Source organism: Myotis daubentonii, chromosome 5 (assembly GCF_963259705.1).
Source record: "Myotis daubentonii chromosome 5, mMyoDau2.1, whole genome shotgun sequence".
NCBI classification, from domain to species: Eukaryota; Metazoa; Chordata; class Mammalia; order Chiroptera; family Vespertilionidae; genus Myotis; species Myotis daubentonii.
Window position 1 is genome coordinate 55,573,569 of NC_081844.1, and position 15,236 is coordinate 55,588,804.

Below are 15,236 nucleotides of genomic sequence, written 5' to 3' on the forward strand. Positions count from 1 at the left end.
AGACTGCGAGAGGGCACAGGCCGGGCTGAGGGGCCTCCCACCCCCTCGAGTGCACAAATATTTGTGCACCGGGCCTCTAGTTTTATTATAGCCTTTATTAAGGCTTTTTATAGTGTCTAGAAGTTTATTTATCTGGCAAGTAAAGTTTCAATCTTTTCCCATGGTGGGTATGGCCATACACTATGAGGAAAGGATCTGGGATTCTATTTTTTACACCAACTTTCAGTCATTTAAATTATTTTCATCACTGTCCCTCAACCATGCTCCTATGTATCCAATGCATTCTGTTCCTGGCCTTTCTAGGGTTCTGAAACAAGCATTGGTTTACTTCCTCAAGTTTATTTTTCTCCAGGTTGTAGAGAAATTTTTTACTTTCTCTCTTAAACTGTTGTTTCCTTTCTACAATCTTTGTCCTTGGTTTTTGCTAGGTTTAACCTGCAGTCACCTGCTGTATTCCTTTTTTAAAGAGTAAAAGATAGTTTGGTGACTATCTAACCCACCATAATAAAAATTGATACTATATTTACTGTCAACATTTACGGCTTGAAACCCACCTCCAAAATAAAAGATGGCAAGATGGAGTATATGTAGTCTATCTTGTCATTCTGTGGCTGAATTTTATTTGCTTTGTAGCATGATAATACTGGGAATTGTTTTTAAAATTTAGGTAAATTTATTAAGTGCATTCAGTACACTAAAATATGTCAGAGGTTATTCTCTCATTTATTTTAAGGATGTTAGAATTAAATATGAATATAAATTAATTATAGCATTTTAATTGGTACCCTTTTCTCTGTATTTGACTGTTGATGATGGTGGTGGTGGTTGGGGGGTAATAGACTTATTTTGCTAATGAAGTTTATTTTTTTCCTCCAAACAATCAGACTTTTACCACCAAAGCCACATATTTGAAATTTGGTGGAACTTTGTTTATTTAATAATTTTACTAATATATACTATCTTATTGTTGTTGTATGACTTAAGAACATTAGTAAGCTAAGAGTATATTTTAGTAAAAATTGTCTAGTCAACAATCATGGCTATAGGAAATGATGGTCAATTAAATACAGCTTAGAACAAGTCTGAAATTATTGACTCAGATGTTATGTTTTGAGTCCTTCCTCTCCAAAGTGCTGAAATGTGTTTTGAAATTACTTAGTTGCATTAGTGGTTGGATTTGAGGCTTTTAACGTGTTTTTCACCAATACCTCTGGGAAAAAGAATAACCAAGACTTTTAAAGGTACTATGCATTTTGCATCACTATATAATTGTAAATACTGTGATGAAATATTGCAATGATCATGAAAGACGATAACCATTAAGCTTTTCTTTCAACTATTAAAACTCACTAAAGGTTATATTGAGCTGTGGTTTATAAAATTGTTTAGACTAACGCCTTCTTTGATAATTATCTTAAAAGAGGAGAAAAATGCTGTAGGATAGCACGATTGAGTCATCTTTCTAGTTTTGGCAACTTCCTTAAGGATTGTGGATAGTGTTTTAGTATGGTGAAAACTTGTTGGCTTTGACTAACAGCTGAGTTTATTACAAAAATTAATTTTATATTCGCATGGGCTTCAGTTTCTTTTTGTCTGTGTTTTTAATTCTTATCAGCATGTCTTTATATACCTGAAATGTGACATCTTATTAAATGTTAATAATTTATAATTATGAATGAATTATAGACAAATTAAAATTCACTAGTATCTTTAAGAACTGTGAGATTTTTGTCCCCATACCCAAAAGTGTAAGTAAGATTTGTATTTTCACTTCATTTCTCATTTTGTCTTATTTTTTTTTTAGCTAGGGAAAAGTTTTTCTCCAGGTGATTAGATGCTAGATACTATAAGTTAACAATTGTGGGGTTATACATGATGCTTGGGAAAACAAGAAGCTTAATGTATTATTAGTAGTAAATTTTTGTTTCTGAGCTTTGATAACAAATTGGACTCTTCCACTTTTATTTGTCCCTTCATGTCTAATTTGTTTTTCAGTTAAAATATTTTGTGTGACATACGAAGTTAAGAGCATACAAATTTTTAGATTGCAAATTTTTTATAGTTATACTAACTTGAACTAGTTTTATATCTGTCCTAAATCATTGTTTTAAATCGTTGTGAAATTTAAGTGTTACACTTCCTGATTTTACATTATAAGTAAATGTCAGTTTGTATAGATAAATGAAAATCAAATCGGTATTTACATGTCTATTAAATTTTGGTCTCTCTACTGTTACATATTTTTTCCCTATAGAGTAAAGTTTTGAATTTTATATGACTTAGGTAGTAAAAAGCCTCACCTGTTGGAGTTTTAGATCAAACAAAACTGATTTGAGAAAAATAATATTAGTGAATCTGTTAAATATGAAATGTGTGATTTAAGAATTATAGGATATCCATTTGCCTTTTTTATTTCCTTTTTTCTAGCAAGAAAAATATCTTTCTATTAAAGTTAATTTCCATTTTGAGATTTTCCTTCCAGTAAGTGATCTTAATGAGAACTCAGTCAGTTTAAGGTCTTGCCTCATCATAATCTGGTGCTCAATCAGTATGTGCTGCCTTGACTGTGGCATCCCTTGAGTTGTCATCATCCCTTGATTCCCTGCTGTCTATCAACAGAGGTCACAGGTATGTTCACCTTGTGCCCTCAAAGCCTCAGCTACTTGTACATCTGTCTAGAGTAATTTTCTGACTCTTCCAAGAACATGAGAATTTTTTATATTCAAGGCTCTTTTAGGTCCCTTTATCATTACATCTGTGTCTCTTTCCAATCCCTGTGCATTACTATGTTTAGGCAACTCTTTGAGACTTGGTGAAGTGAGGTGTGGGATCATCTGCATCAGCATCCAAAAAGTTAACCTGCAGTTTCTGCTTTATTTTTTCTCTCTCTCTCTCCTTCTTCCTTATTAAAAAACTAGAGGCCCGGTGCACAAAAATTTGTGCACTCGGGGGGAAGGGGGAGTCCCTCAGCCTGGCCTGTGCCCTCTCACAGTCTGGGACCCCTCGGGAGATAATTCCCTGCTGGTTTAGGCCTGCTCCCGGGTGGCAGAGGGCAGGCACAATCCCTAGGTGCAGCCCCTGGTCGGGCTCAGAGCAGGGCCGATTGGGGAATTGGGGCGCCACCCCCTGTCACTCTCAAGGCAGGGTCGATGGGGAGGTTGCGATGCCACCCCGTCATGCACAGAGGAGGGAAAATCCGGGGGTTGGGGCGCTGCCCCCTGTCACGCACAGAGTAGGGCCCATCGGGGGGTTGGGGCTCCTTACCCTGTCACGCACAGAGCAGGGTCGATCAGGGGGTTGGGGAGCTCCCCCCTGTCATGCACAGAGCAGGGCCCATCAGGGGGGTTGGGGAGCTCCCCCCTGTCACGCACAGAGCAGGGCCCATCAGGTGGTTGGGGAGCTCCCCCTGTCATGTACAGAGCAGGGCCCATCAGGGGGTTGAGGAGCTCTCCCCTGTCACTCACTGAGTAGGGCCGATAGGGGAGTTGGGGCACCGCTCCCTGTCACACACAGAGCAGGGCGGATCAGGGGGTTGGGGCGCCGCCCTTTATCACCCACAGAGCAGGGCCGATCAGGGGGTAGGGGTGCCGCCACTCTCACACTCAGGGCAGGGCCGATGGGGAGGTTATGGCTCTACCCCATCACACACAGAGCAGGGCCCATGGGTGGGGGGGGGGGTTGGGGTGCCGCACCCTGTCACACACAGAGCAGGGCCGATCAAGGGGTTGGGGCGCCGCACCCTGTCACACACAGAGACGCAGGGCGATCAGGGGGTTGGGGAGCTGCCCCCTGTCACGCACAGAGCAGGGCCCATCAGGCGTTTGGGGAGCTCCCCCCTGTCACGCACAGAGCAGGGCCCATCAGGCGGTTGGGGAGCTCCCCCTGTCATGCCCAGAGCAGGGCCCATCAGGGGGTTGAGGAGCTCTCCCCTGTCACTCACTGAGTAGGGCCGATAGGGGAGTTGGGGCACCGCTCCCTGTCACACACAGAGCAGGGCGGATCAGGGCGTTGGGGCGCCGCCCTTTATCACCCACAGAGCAGGGCCGATCAGGGGGTAGGGGTGCCGCCACTCTCACACTCAGGGCAGGGCCGATGGGGAGGTTATGGCTCTACCCCATCACACACAGAGCAGGGCCCATGGGTGGCGGGTGGGTTGGGGTGCCGCACCCTGTCACACACAGAGCAGGGCCGATCAAGGGGTTGGGGCGCCGCACCCTGTCACACACAGAGACGCAGGGCGATCAGGGGGTTGGGGAGCTGCCCCCTGTCACGCTGATCCCGGTGCTGGGAGGCATATTACCCTTTTACTATATAGGATAGAGGCCTGGTGCATGGGTGGGGCTGGCTGGTTTGCCCTGAAGGGTGTCCCGGATCAGGGTGGGGGTCCCCACTGGGGTGCCTGGCCAGCCTGGGTGAGGGTATGATGGCTGTTTGCAGCTGGTCACACACCCTTCAGGGTGGGGGTCCTGGGGTGCCTGGCCAGCCTGGGTGAGGGGCTGAGGGCTGAAGCTCCCAACTCCTCCTTTTTTTCTTTTTTTTTTTTGATTCTGGGCCAGCTTTAGCTCTGGCTCCAGCTCTTAGGCCTCTGCTGGTGAAAGCAGGTATCTGGTTTGTTTGGGTTCTATAATAGAAACAATGTATAACTCCAGCTCTGAGATCCCGGCTCGCTGAAAGCAGGTTTCTGGGGTTTTGTTTAGCTTCTATATTTTTTACAATGTTTCAAACTGCAGGGTCAGAGGCCGGCAAGGCAGGTGGGAAATGTTGGAGTTCTCCGTCACTGAAGCAAGCAAGCTTCATGTTAGTTTCAAGCTGCCTGTCTGCCGGCCCGCCATCTTGGCTGGCAGTTAATTTGCATATTTCCCTGATTAGCCAATGGGAAGGGTAGCGGTCGTACGCTAATTACCATGTTTCTCTTTTATTAGATAGGATGGGGAGGGAGTGACACATGGTCTTCTCTCAGGGATATACTCCTTTATGGAATTCTATTGCTTTCTTTTGTATTATCTATTTCATTTTTGTAAGAAGAAAGAAAAGGCTTTTAAATAGGTATTTCTATCTAGTATTCTTGACTTGCTTTATCTCAGAAATATAAGACCTCTCTTTGTTGTTTCAGTTGGGTGATAATTGTGAATTGTGAATATTGTAAACTTCATGAGTCACTAATTTCTAAATGTCTGTATGCTATTGAATCACAGAGTAATATAGCTTGAAGAAAATTTTAAGGGAGAATCTAAGACAGAGATATGTAAAGTGAAATTGTGTCCACGGATGTATCCTCTTCATGTCCAAATCAGTTTGAGAACATAGATCTCATTACTTCCATGGGGTTACCCTTTTTCCAAAACACATTGCTTTATCTTCTCGCCCAGGTCTAGCCAATCACTACTCTCAAATGTCTAACTGACTTTGTATTTAATTTCCATTCTACTGTATATGTTCTGTAAGTGCAGCGGTTCTCAACCTGTGGGTTGCGACCCCTGTGGGGGTCAAACGACCCTTTTACAGGGGTCGCCTAAGACCATCCTGCATATCAGATATTTACATTACGATTCATAATAGTAGCAACATTACAGTTATGAAGTAACAACGAAAATAATTTTATGGTTGGGTCATAACATGAGGAACTGTATTTAAAGGGCCAGAAGATTGAGAACCACTCTGTTAGTGTGTTCTTACTGACATTATTCATGAACTGGTATCCTGTAACAAAATTGGGGCTTCTAGCCATTTTAGTCCCCAGAGTCACCTTTGGGTTTTCAGAACATACAAGGAAGTACTGTAATGCAAAGTTGGAGATAAAAAAGAGAATGTAGAAAAGAAAGGATAAGGCCGGGGAGGAAAAAGAAGGATTTTGGCATGAAACAAAGTAGTCATTGGCAGGTGAAATGACATGGAATTTTAAAATCTTAAAGGTATTATATTCAGAAAATGTGAATATAGTTTATGGTTGCAATGGTAAGTAGCCCAACATTGTTTTTTGTTTTGAGCCTGGTAAAAGAACAGAAAAAGATCAATTAAGGGAGATCATGTAGGTAGATTATAAGTGCCTCCTTAGTGTTAAGAAACAAAGATTCTGTATATTTTTCCAGAACTGGAAAAATATATATATACATGCATGTATCTCTTGAGACATACACGTACATGCATTGGTATTTCTCAAATCCATATTTCAATTCAGGTAGGCCTACCCTGGTTTTATTAACATTTATTTTATGTGTTTTGATATAAGAATTAGAAAAATTTATTTGTACACATTCTACTGGTTGATTTCCCCCCTAGGCTTTTTAATGAATAACTTATTCATATAGAATATAGATAATAGATTTAGATTATCTTTTGCTAATTTATAGGCTAGTAACTATAGTTTTCTAGCTCACAGTTGTCTAGCCAAATTCATGAATTTTTCTTGCCTCTTTCTCAATCATTACTCATCAGTTTTCCTTTATGTTTATTTACTACTATTTGTTGTGTTTATTTACTACTTAACTATGTGTTTCCCTCATTTGGGGTGATGCATCTTTTTTCTTAAAGAGCAAAACCAAAAATCTCTGTCTTTGGTTGTCTTTGCTGTCTTCCTTTCTTCCTTCCCAACTCCCAATGATTTAAGTTAAATTAGTGATATATCATGTTATAGAACGAAAAGGGCAAAATAACTGTAGATAGGCTTTTTTTGTTTATATAGAATCAAATTTTTGCTAACTCATTTATTTTCCTTTTTAATGTCAACTGTTCATGTGTTCATGGGGTTCCATTGCATAGGTAGCATGTTTAACACAACCTTTCCTTTAAATTTAAGGTATGAAATTGAAATGTGTGATTTTTTTATAATTGTTGTTTTTAAGAAATAATTTACTGAGTGAAATTTGTTTAGCTATTTTCTGCTATTTTTTAGGAGTGGCAGAATTCTATTCAGAAGAATGCAGGCCTGGCTTTTATTGAACTCGTCAATGAAGGAAGGTAATCTACTTTATATCTATTATATTTTACTTTAAAATATTACTCTACGTCTGCCATAGAAAGTGGTAATTTTTTGGTACTATATTTTTTTGTTTTTGCAGTCAGTAAAGTAGAAGGTAGTAATTATTAAAAATATGCCAATATATAATCATTTTATGGTTTTCTTCATGGTTGCATCTTACTGATAAAGTTCTGATCTTATTTTTTTTCTCTCTCTCTCTCTCTCCCTCACGCTCTCATTTTTGGTCTTATTTTTTCATTAAGTAAAGCTGAGTTTGGCAAAAGTAAACTGATGATTCTATTAGCAGATATAAGGAAACTGAAGCTTATTTGGGTTTCCCATTAAGTTTTATTATATCTATAAAAACAATAATTAGACTAAGATGTCCATTGAACCGTGTCCAGCACGGCCAGGGTGAACCTGAGGAGGGGTGGTGAAGGATTAAAGAAACAAACAAGAGAATACAGTTGGGACCAGGTGGATCACTGTGCCTGGATGAGGAAACAGTGACATAGCCTGTAAGCCAAAGCTTTATTTTATACAGTAGGTCCTCGGGTTACGTTGGAGATCTGTTCCTACAGTGTGACATAATGTGATTTTCTGCATAAGTCAGAACTCACCAACATTAGCACCTATGCCACTCACATGGAGCACATATGCAGCAGTAATGAAGTGAAACAATAAAAAAAATTTAAAAGATAACAACTCCTGACCTTTACTTGTGGTAAATAAATAACAAAAAAACATAAATCACTTATGTACATACATGGAAATGACAGAACTTTTTAAATTTTTTTTATAAATAAATGGAAGATGGCGACATAACCATGAAATGACGTATGTTGAGTCCAATGTAACCTGAGGACTGCCTATAGTCAGATCACACAAAGCAAAACAAGGGCAAGATGTTTCCAATTTTCTTGCGAGTTTCAAATCTGCTTCTTTCCTGTTGATGCCATTCTTTGAACTTTATCAAGCTTTGTTTAGGCAGCACTTGCTGCACCCACCCCTGCAGCCCACATCTGTTAGCTACCTAGGCCTGCAGGGTCGGACTATAAGGTCAAGCTTACAACCATAGCCTTTTGGCTATAATTGTGCTAGGAGGACTTTGCCCTCCAAGCTGGGACTTGTATGTGGCTTTGCCACAAGTCATTCCAAGGCTTGATCCTGTCTGAATGCTGTGGCCACTCTCCACAGTCCATATTATCTCTATTATGTCATGATCTGATCATAAGGAAGAGGGATCAAGTTTCATTTTCATTGAAGAGCAAAATTTTAAAATTTTGATGAAGTAAAATTTACCTATTTTTTCATTAATGAATTACACTTTTGTAGGAAAATTCAGGAAATCTTAGCTTAATACAAGGTCCTGAATATATATTTTTTTCCTAGAAAGACTATATTCATTTTCTAGAAATGTTATAGTTTAGTCTCTACATTAGGTCTGTGATTCATTTTGAGTTTATTTTTTGCATGATGTGAAATAAAGGTCTAAGTTCACTTTTTCCTGTAGATATCTGATTATCTATGCACCATTTGTTGAAAAGGTCACCTTTTCCCCCAGTGAATTGTCATCTCTTTTATTGAAAATCAATTGACCATAAATATACGGGATTTATTTCTGTACTTTCAGTTCCTTTCTTTTGATTTCTTTTTCTGTCTTTATGCCAATACCATACTTTCTTTATTATTGTGACTTTGTAATATGTTTTAAAATTGGGTAGGCTAAGTCTTTTATGTTCCTCTTGAAAATTATTTTGACTACTAGAGGCCCATTGCACAAAGAGATTCGTGCAATAGGCCTTCCCTTCCCCTGGCTGCCAGCACCGGTTTTCCTCCGGCTCCCAGGACCCAGGCCTTCCCTGCTCTGTCCGAAGCCTTCAGTCTTCGCTTTGCCACTTCGCGCCTACGTATGCAAATTAACTGCCATCTTTGTTGGGTTAATTTGCATACTCTCATGATTGACTGGTGAGTGTAGTGGAGGGACAGTCAATTTACATGTTGGTCTATTATTAGGTAAGAGGTTAAGTCATTTACATTCCCATATAAATTTTGAATCAGCTTGTTAGTATCTATAAAAAGTCTTTGGGATTGTGATGGGGATTGCATAAACTTTATAGATTAATTTGTGGATAATTCACATTTTAACCATTTTGAGGCTTTTAAGTCATGACTCCTAGCTGTTGCTTCATGTACTTAGATCTATAATTAATTAGCAAAGTTTTATTCTACAGACATGATACTTAAGAACTTATGTCTATGTATTTATTCTTTTTGAAACTATTAGTGGAATTAGTAGATTTTCACTATTGTAATAGATGTATACTGATATATTATTATTGTTTTAATTTGTATTTCTCTAACATGTGATATAGAGCATCTTTCCATTTGCAATTTGTCATCTGTATATCCTCTATGGTGAGGTGTCTGAAAAAGTCTTTGCTCAATTTTTTAATTGGGTGTTTTCTTACTGTTGAGTTTCAACATTTCTTTTTTATATATTTTTTTTTCTTCTTTTTTATATTTTAGATAATAGTCCTTTATCAGATGTCTTTTGCAAAAATATTCCTATGTCTTCTAATTCTCTTGACATTATCTTTTGTAGAGCAGTAGTTTTTAATCATAAGGACATTTAGCTCATCCATTATTTCTTTTGTGGATCATGCCTTTGGTTCTGTTTTTAAAAAGTCACTGCCATACCTAGGTCATCTGGGTTTTCTCCTATGTTATTTTCTAGGAGTTTTATAGTGTTTTATTTTCAATTTTTTCTGAGATCCATTTTGAGTTAATTTTTGTGCAGGCTATAAGTGCTATGTCTAGAGTCATTTTTTTGGATGTGGATGTCCAGTTGTTCCAGCACTATTAATTGACAAGAGTGTGATTGGTTTGTTTGATTGCCTTTGCTCTTCCATTGCCAAAGATCAGTTGACTATATTTATGTGGGTTTATTTATTGGCTCTTTATTCTGTACCATTGATCTGTTTGTCTATTCTTTCACCATTATAAACCACACTGTCTTGATTTCTGTGGTTTTATTATAGTCTTGATGTCAGGTAGTGTTAGTCCTCCAACATTGTTCTTTTCCTCCAATATTGTGTTGTCTATTCTGTACCTTTTGCTTCCTATAAAGTATAAAATCAGTTTGTTGATATTTGTTGATATATTGCTGGGATTTTAAATGGGATTGTATTGAATCTATAGACCAAGGTAGGATGAACTGACATCTTGACAATATTGAGTCTTCCTATCTATCAACATGGGATATTTCTCCATTTATTTAATTCTTTAATATTATTTATCTGAGTTTTATAATTTTCTTCATATAGATCTTGTACATATTTTGTTATAGCTAATTTTGTCTTGTTTTGGGGATGCTAATAAAAATGGTATTGTGTGTTTATTACAAATTCCACTTGTTCATTGTTGGTATATATATGAGAGCAATTGACTTTTTGCATATTAACTTTGTATGCTACAACCTGGCTATAATAGTCAATTAATTCCATGACTTTCCTTTGTTGACTGTTTTGGATTTTCCTTATAGGCAATTATGTCATCTGTGAACAAAGACATCTTATGTCTTTTATCCCAACATATATGTCATTTACTTTCTTAGCTCTTTAGCTATAACTTCTATAATGTTGACAAGGAATAGTAGGAAGGGACATCCTTATCTTGTACTGATCTTGATGGGAAAGTTTTGAGTTCCTTATCATTGACTGTGGTATTAGTTGTGGGTTTTATGGTAGGTACTAGAGGCCTTGGTGCATGAATTCGTGCACAGGTGGGTCCGGCTGGCCTGCCCCGATCGGGGCCGATTGGGCCGGCCAGCCAGGGGGGAGGTGCCTCTGGCAGTTTGCCGGTTGGCCTCGCCCCCTGGTCAAACTCCCAGTAAAACTCCCGGTCAAGGGGACAATTTGCATATTAGCCTTTTATTATATGATCAAGTTGAAGATGTTTCCTCTGTTCTTAGAGTTTTTATCATGAATGTATGTTGGATTTTGTCAAATGCTTTTTTGTATCTATTGATATGATTATGTGATTTTTCTGTGGAGTTGTTGATGTGTGATGTATTATGTTAATTAATTTTGAAATATTGTGCCAGCTTTGCATACCTAGGATAATTCCTTGGTTATAGTATATAATTTTTTAAATTTTATTATTTTTTTATTGATTTTAGAGAGGAAGGGAGAGGGAAGGAGAGAGATAGAAACATCAATGATGAGAGAGAATCATTGCTTCCTCCTGCACACCCCACACTGGGGATCAAGCCCGCAACCCAGGCATGTGCCCTTGGCCGGAATCAAACCCGGGACCCTTCAATCCGCAGGCCGATGCTCTATCCACTGAGCCAAACCAGCTAGGGCTATAATTTTTTAAAAATAGTTGTTGGATATGGTTTTGTTTGTTGATTTTTAAAAGTTACTTGTTTGACTTAATTTGCAAAATTTGTCTCTGTTGTGGTATGGTGCTGTTAAGTTCTTCCAAGATTTCTTAGTTTTAGTTTTTAGTCTTGCTTTTTTAGGGCTATCCTTTTCTCTGCAGGTTAGAGGTCAGACTGGTCAGATATTTTAGTTACATCTTTGGCCTTGTGTAGCTGGTAGATGACAACACATTCAAATTTGGGGTAGTTTTCTTCTGTTGTAACGATTATTTCCTGCTGTTTGACACCCCCCCCCCCCCCCCCCCACTCCAAGTCTGTATATGTGCTCAGGAACCCAGACAGTCACCCATGTGTGAAATTCTTATTCAGCTATTTGATATATGTAATATATAGCTATGGCTATTTCATTTTTTAGTATCTCCCTCTTCAGTTTCTGGGTTGTTCTGTCTCCTATTCACCCTAACTGCAAATATAATCACAGATTAGGAGAGTGATAGGCTTTCCCTGTTTTTAGATTAGCTTGCATTTTTTGCCTTTTCTTCCAAACCAGGTCAGCTGTCCGTTAGTGAAGTTGGTGATTTCTATGTGTAGCCACAGTCTGTGGTGTTTGCATAGGGCTTTCCCAAAAAAGATTGCTATAGACTATTTGTTCTTACTCAGTATTTAGCATACTTCCATGAATATAATTATTATAGATTTTGTTGTTTGCCTTTGGTCAAATTTCAGAACCCTGAAATGATTGCTATTCTTCAGTTTTTCTGAGGGTTGATTTGTTGACTTCTACCATAGCTAGAAGATCCACCTTCAAATCTCTTCATGTCTGGTTCATTCTCGCTAAAGTCCCAGTTCAGATGTCACCTCCTGAGTTTTTCCTGAAACCTGTTACCAGGGTACTTTTACCTCATATCTTAAAACATTTTTCCCTCTTACTCTCCTTTCATGTTTATTTTGATTGTCTCTCTCCTCCTGTAAATTGTATATTTATGTTCTGTAATGGCAATCGCTCTGTCTCTTATTTGTGGTTATATCCATGGGTCCAGTAGAAGTGCCTTGTAAATTCAGTAAGTATTTGTGTTTAGTTGATGTTATTGTGTCTCTAAGTGCATTGTATTTATAGTTTTGATTTCAATTATTGTTATTTTTATGTAAATAACATGCTTTCTTAAACACAACCTTACTTTATACAGATAATCTTCACAGTAGTCATGGTATTTCTTTGAGGATTTTTACCAAGAGGAAAGAAAATACATATACATAGAACAAATATTTTACGATAAAATATTTTCGTATTTTGTGAAGGAATGAATTCTCTTATGGTATTCTCAAATATCCTTATCCAGTATAGCTGATTCTTATTGGGGAAACAATTATTTGAATAACCTGTTTTAATGTCATCTGTGATTATAGGTTTGCTAATACTCTTTTTCTGTTTTCTTACCAGTGCTTACTTTGTGTGGATTTGTTATCCTCCTGTGGTTAGAAACTGTCTTCTTTATTTTAACGCTTAGCCTATAGAAAGTACTTAGCCTTTGTCTTTTAAGTAAATGTAAGAAATAAATAGTGGTGGAAAGAAAACTAACATCCATTAGTGAAATAGTGGAGGCAGTGTCTGGAATTTTCATTATCTCTCTCGAGGATAGACTATATTTTAAAGAAACAGTTTAGCGATTTATTTTTTAAATCAGTGGATTTGGCTTGCATTTTATAAATATCCAATATATTGAGGTTAAATGAGTTTACATAGCGATGGATGTATTAGTGAAGTAGTTTGCAGTATTCAGCTACTGGACTTAATCCCATGGGCTAGAAGAATAAGTAATAAGGAGTTTTCTTTTCACTGCAGAGACCAGCCTTTTTTTTTCTTATTATGTAAGTCTGACCTGCCATGACCTCATTTATAGAGGAGTTGCTATAAATGTGGTCCTTGATTAATGTTTTATTAGTGTAAATAACATAAAGACCTCTACAGACTGAGACTACAGCATAAGGTTTATTGGATTTGATGGGTATCGTTAGCAAAACAATTACTTAGGTCAGACATAAGTAATTGTTATTTGATAGAAATGTTTCTCTTAACTTACCTGTTTAATTGATAAGATACTTTTTTGTAAATAGTGTTTTGATATTTGTTTAGTTCAGTTATTGATATTGTCATGCAAACATTATGTATAGAAATAAAATAATCAGTAATCAATGACATAAACATGTAGTATTTCTTTGACAATTTTTACCAAGATAGAAGTAACTACATAGACTGACAATTTCTGCCAAGACAGAACTACATAGACATATAACAGATTTGTCAAAAAATTAAATTTTCACATTTTTATAGCAAGAACATTGTTTTTCTGGTTCATAATTTTGTTTTATGATAATTAAAACATTATCATCGTAAATTGGGTGGGGCGGGGTCTCAGAGAATCATCAGGGCAGAGCAAACTGCAATGGCTGCTAGTCTCCTCTGCCTCGGAGATGTTCCAGGGTCTCTGTGTCCTACGGCCCTGTGCAGGAACAATGACCGCTGCAAGCACCTCTGCGAGAAAGCCGCCCTCACGTTCCGGCCCGATGTCAGATAGTCCAGTTTCTCTCCATATGAGTCTGGGTCCCAAGATTCTCACCCGGAACTGGAGTTCAGAGCACTCGGGAGCTTGTATCCCCCTCCTGATTGAAAAAGACACCAGCATACCCAGCTGCCAGCCCTTTGGCACGTGCCTCCGTACCTCCATAGTTCCACACCTCTGCACCTCCTACCAGACTCAATGCACTTTTTTCTTTCCTTCTAGTTGTAGAATTTCCACTCAGCCAGCCTTCCTGTGGTTTTGGATGATATCCGTTTCGTCTTTTAGTTGTAGTTTTACAAACCCACCCCAACCGTGTGCAGCGGCTTTTGCATATGAATGGCCTGGCCTTTCTCTGCCTAAAAACCTGTCACACTGTAGCTGGGTCAGAGAACCCCAGAGCTTTCAAAAGAAGGCCAAAGGCTCAACAGCAGCCTGCATTGCTGCACAGCTGCACCTCATCTGGGCACCTCCAAACCCCAAACAAAGAGGAGGAATCTGCAGATCTCTCCATAGCTTCTGCTGGGGGGCCTTAGGCAGTGGATGACTTTGCACTCCTTGAAGATCTGAGAGCCCGTGTACTCAGTGGTCAGAGTGAGACCATTCAGATGACAACTCTTCACATTCGTAAGAGACACATGCAGGGGGCAGGCTTAGTGAGTGCCAAAGCCCCACTGAAGCAAGTCCTGCCCCATAAGGCTGTCTCCAGCACAGAAGTTCTCCCATTGTAGACACAACTGGTCCTCACAGCCAATTGGCCTGGAGGTCAATTCTTCCCAGTGATACAAACAGCAATCAAGGCTTAACTACAACAAGACTGTGCACAAAGCCCACAAAGGGGTATACCAAGAGTGTCCACCACAGGTAATTAGGGAGGCTGAGCCACTGGGCCCTACAGGACACCTAGTACACAAAGCCACTCTATCAACGCAGGAAAGCAGCCAAAATGCAGAGACAAAGAAACATGTCACAAATGAAAAAAATGGAGGAAAGCAAACTACTGGATATTGAATTCAAAACCACGGTTATAATGTTACTCAAGAATCTTCTAGAAACCTCCGAGAAATTTAGTGAGACCCTCAAGGATATGAGAAAGGACCAATTAGAAATTAAGCATACACTGACTGAAATAAAGAATAATATACAGAGATCCAACAGCAGACTAGAGGATCCCAAGAATCAATTCAAAGATTTGAAATACGAAGAAGCAAAAAATACCCAACTGGAAAAGAAAAAAGAATAAAAAAATATGAAGATAATGTAAGGAGCCTCTGGGACAACTTCAAGGCTCCATCGAAGTTGGAACCAATATCGAATTATGGGGTGCCGGAAAAAG

At 38.8% G+C, this 15,236-nt stretch overlaps 1 protein-coding gene across 10 annotated transcripts in view; it reads left to right on the plus strand.

The window, feature by feature from the left end:
- LRBA (LPS responsive beige-like anchor protein) overlaps window positions 1-15,236 on the plus strand; it is a 593,124-nt gene that overhangs the window by 192,949 nt on the left and 384,939 nt on the right. For all 10 annotated transcript variants that reach the window (XM_059697845.1, XM_059697843.1, XM_059697844.1 and 7 more), the window contains one exon: window positions 6,893-6,957. In XM_059697845.1, coding sequence (XP_059553828.1) covers window positions 6,893-6,957 — 65 coding nt within the window. The remainder of the gene's footprint in view (window positions 1-6,892; window positions 6,958-15,236) is intronic.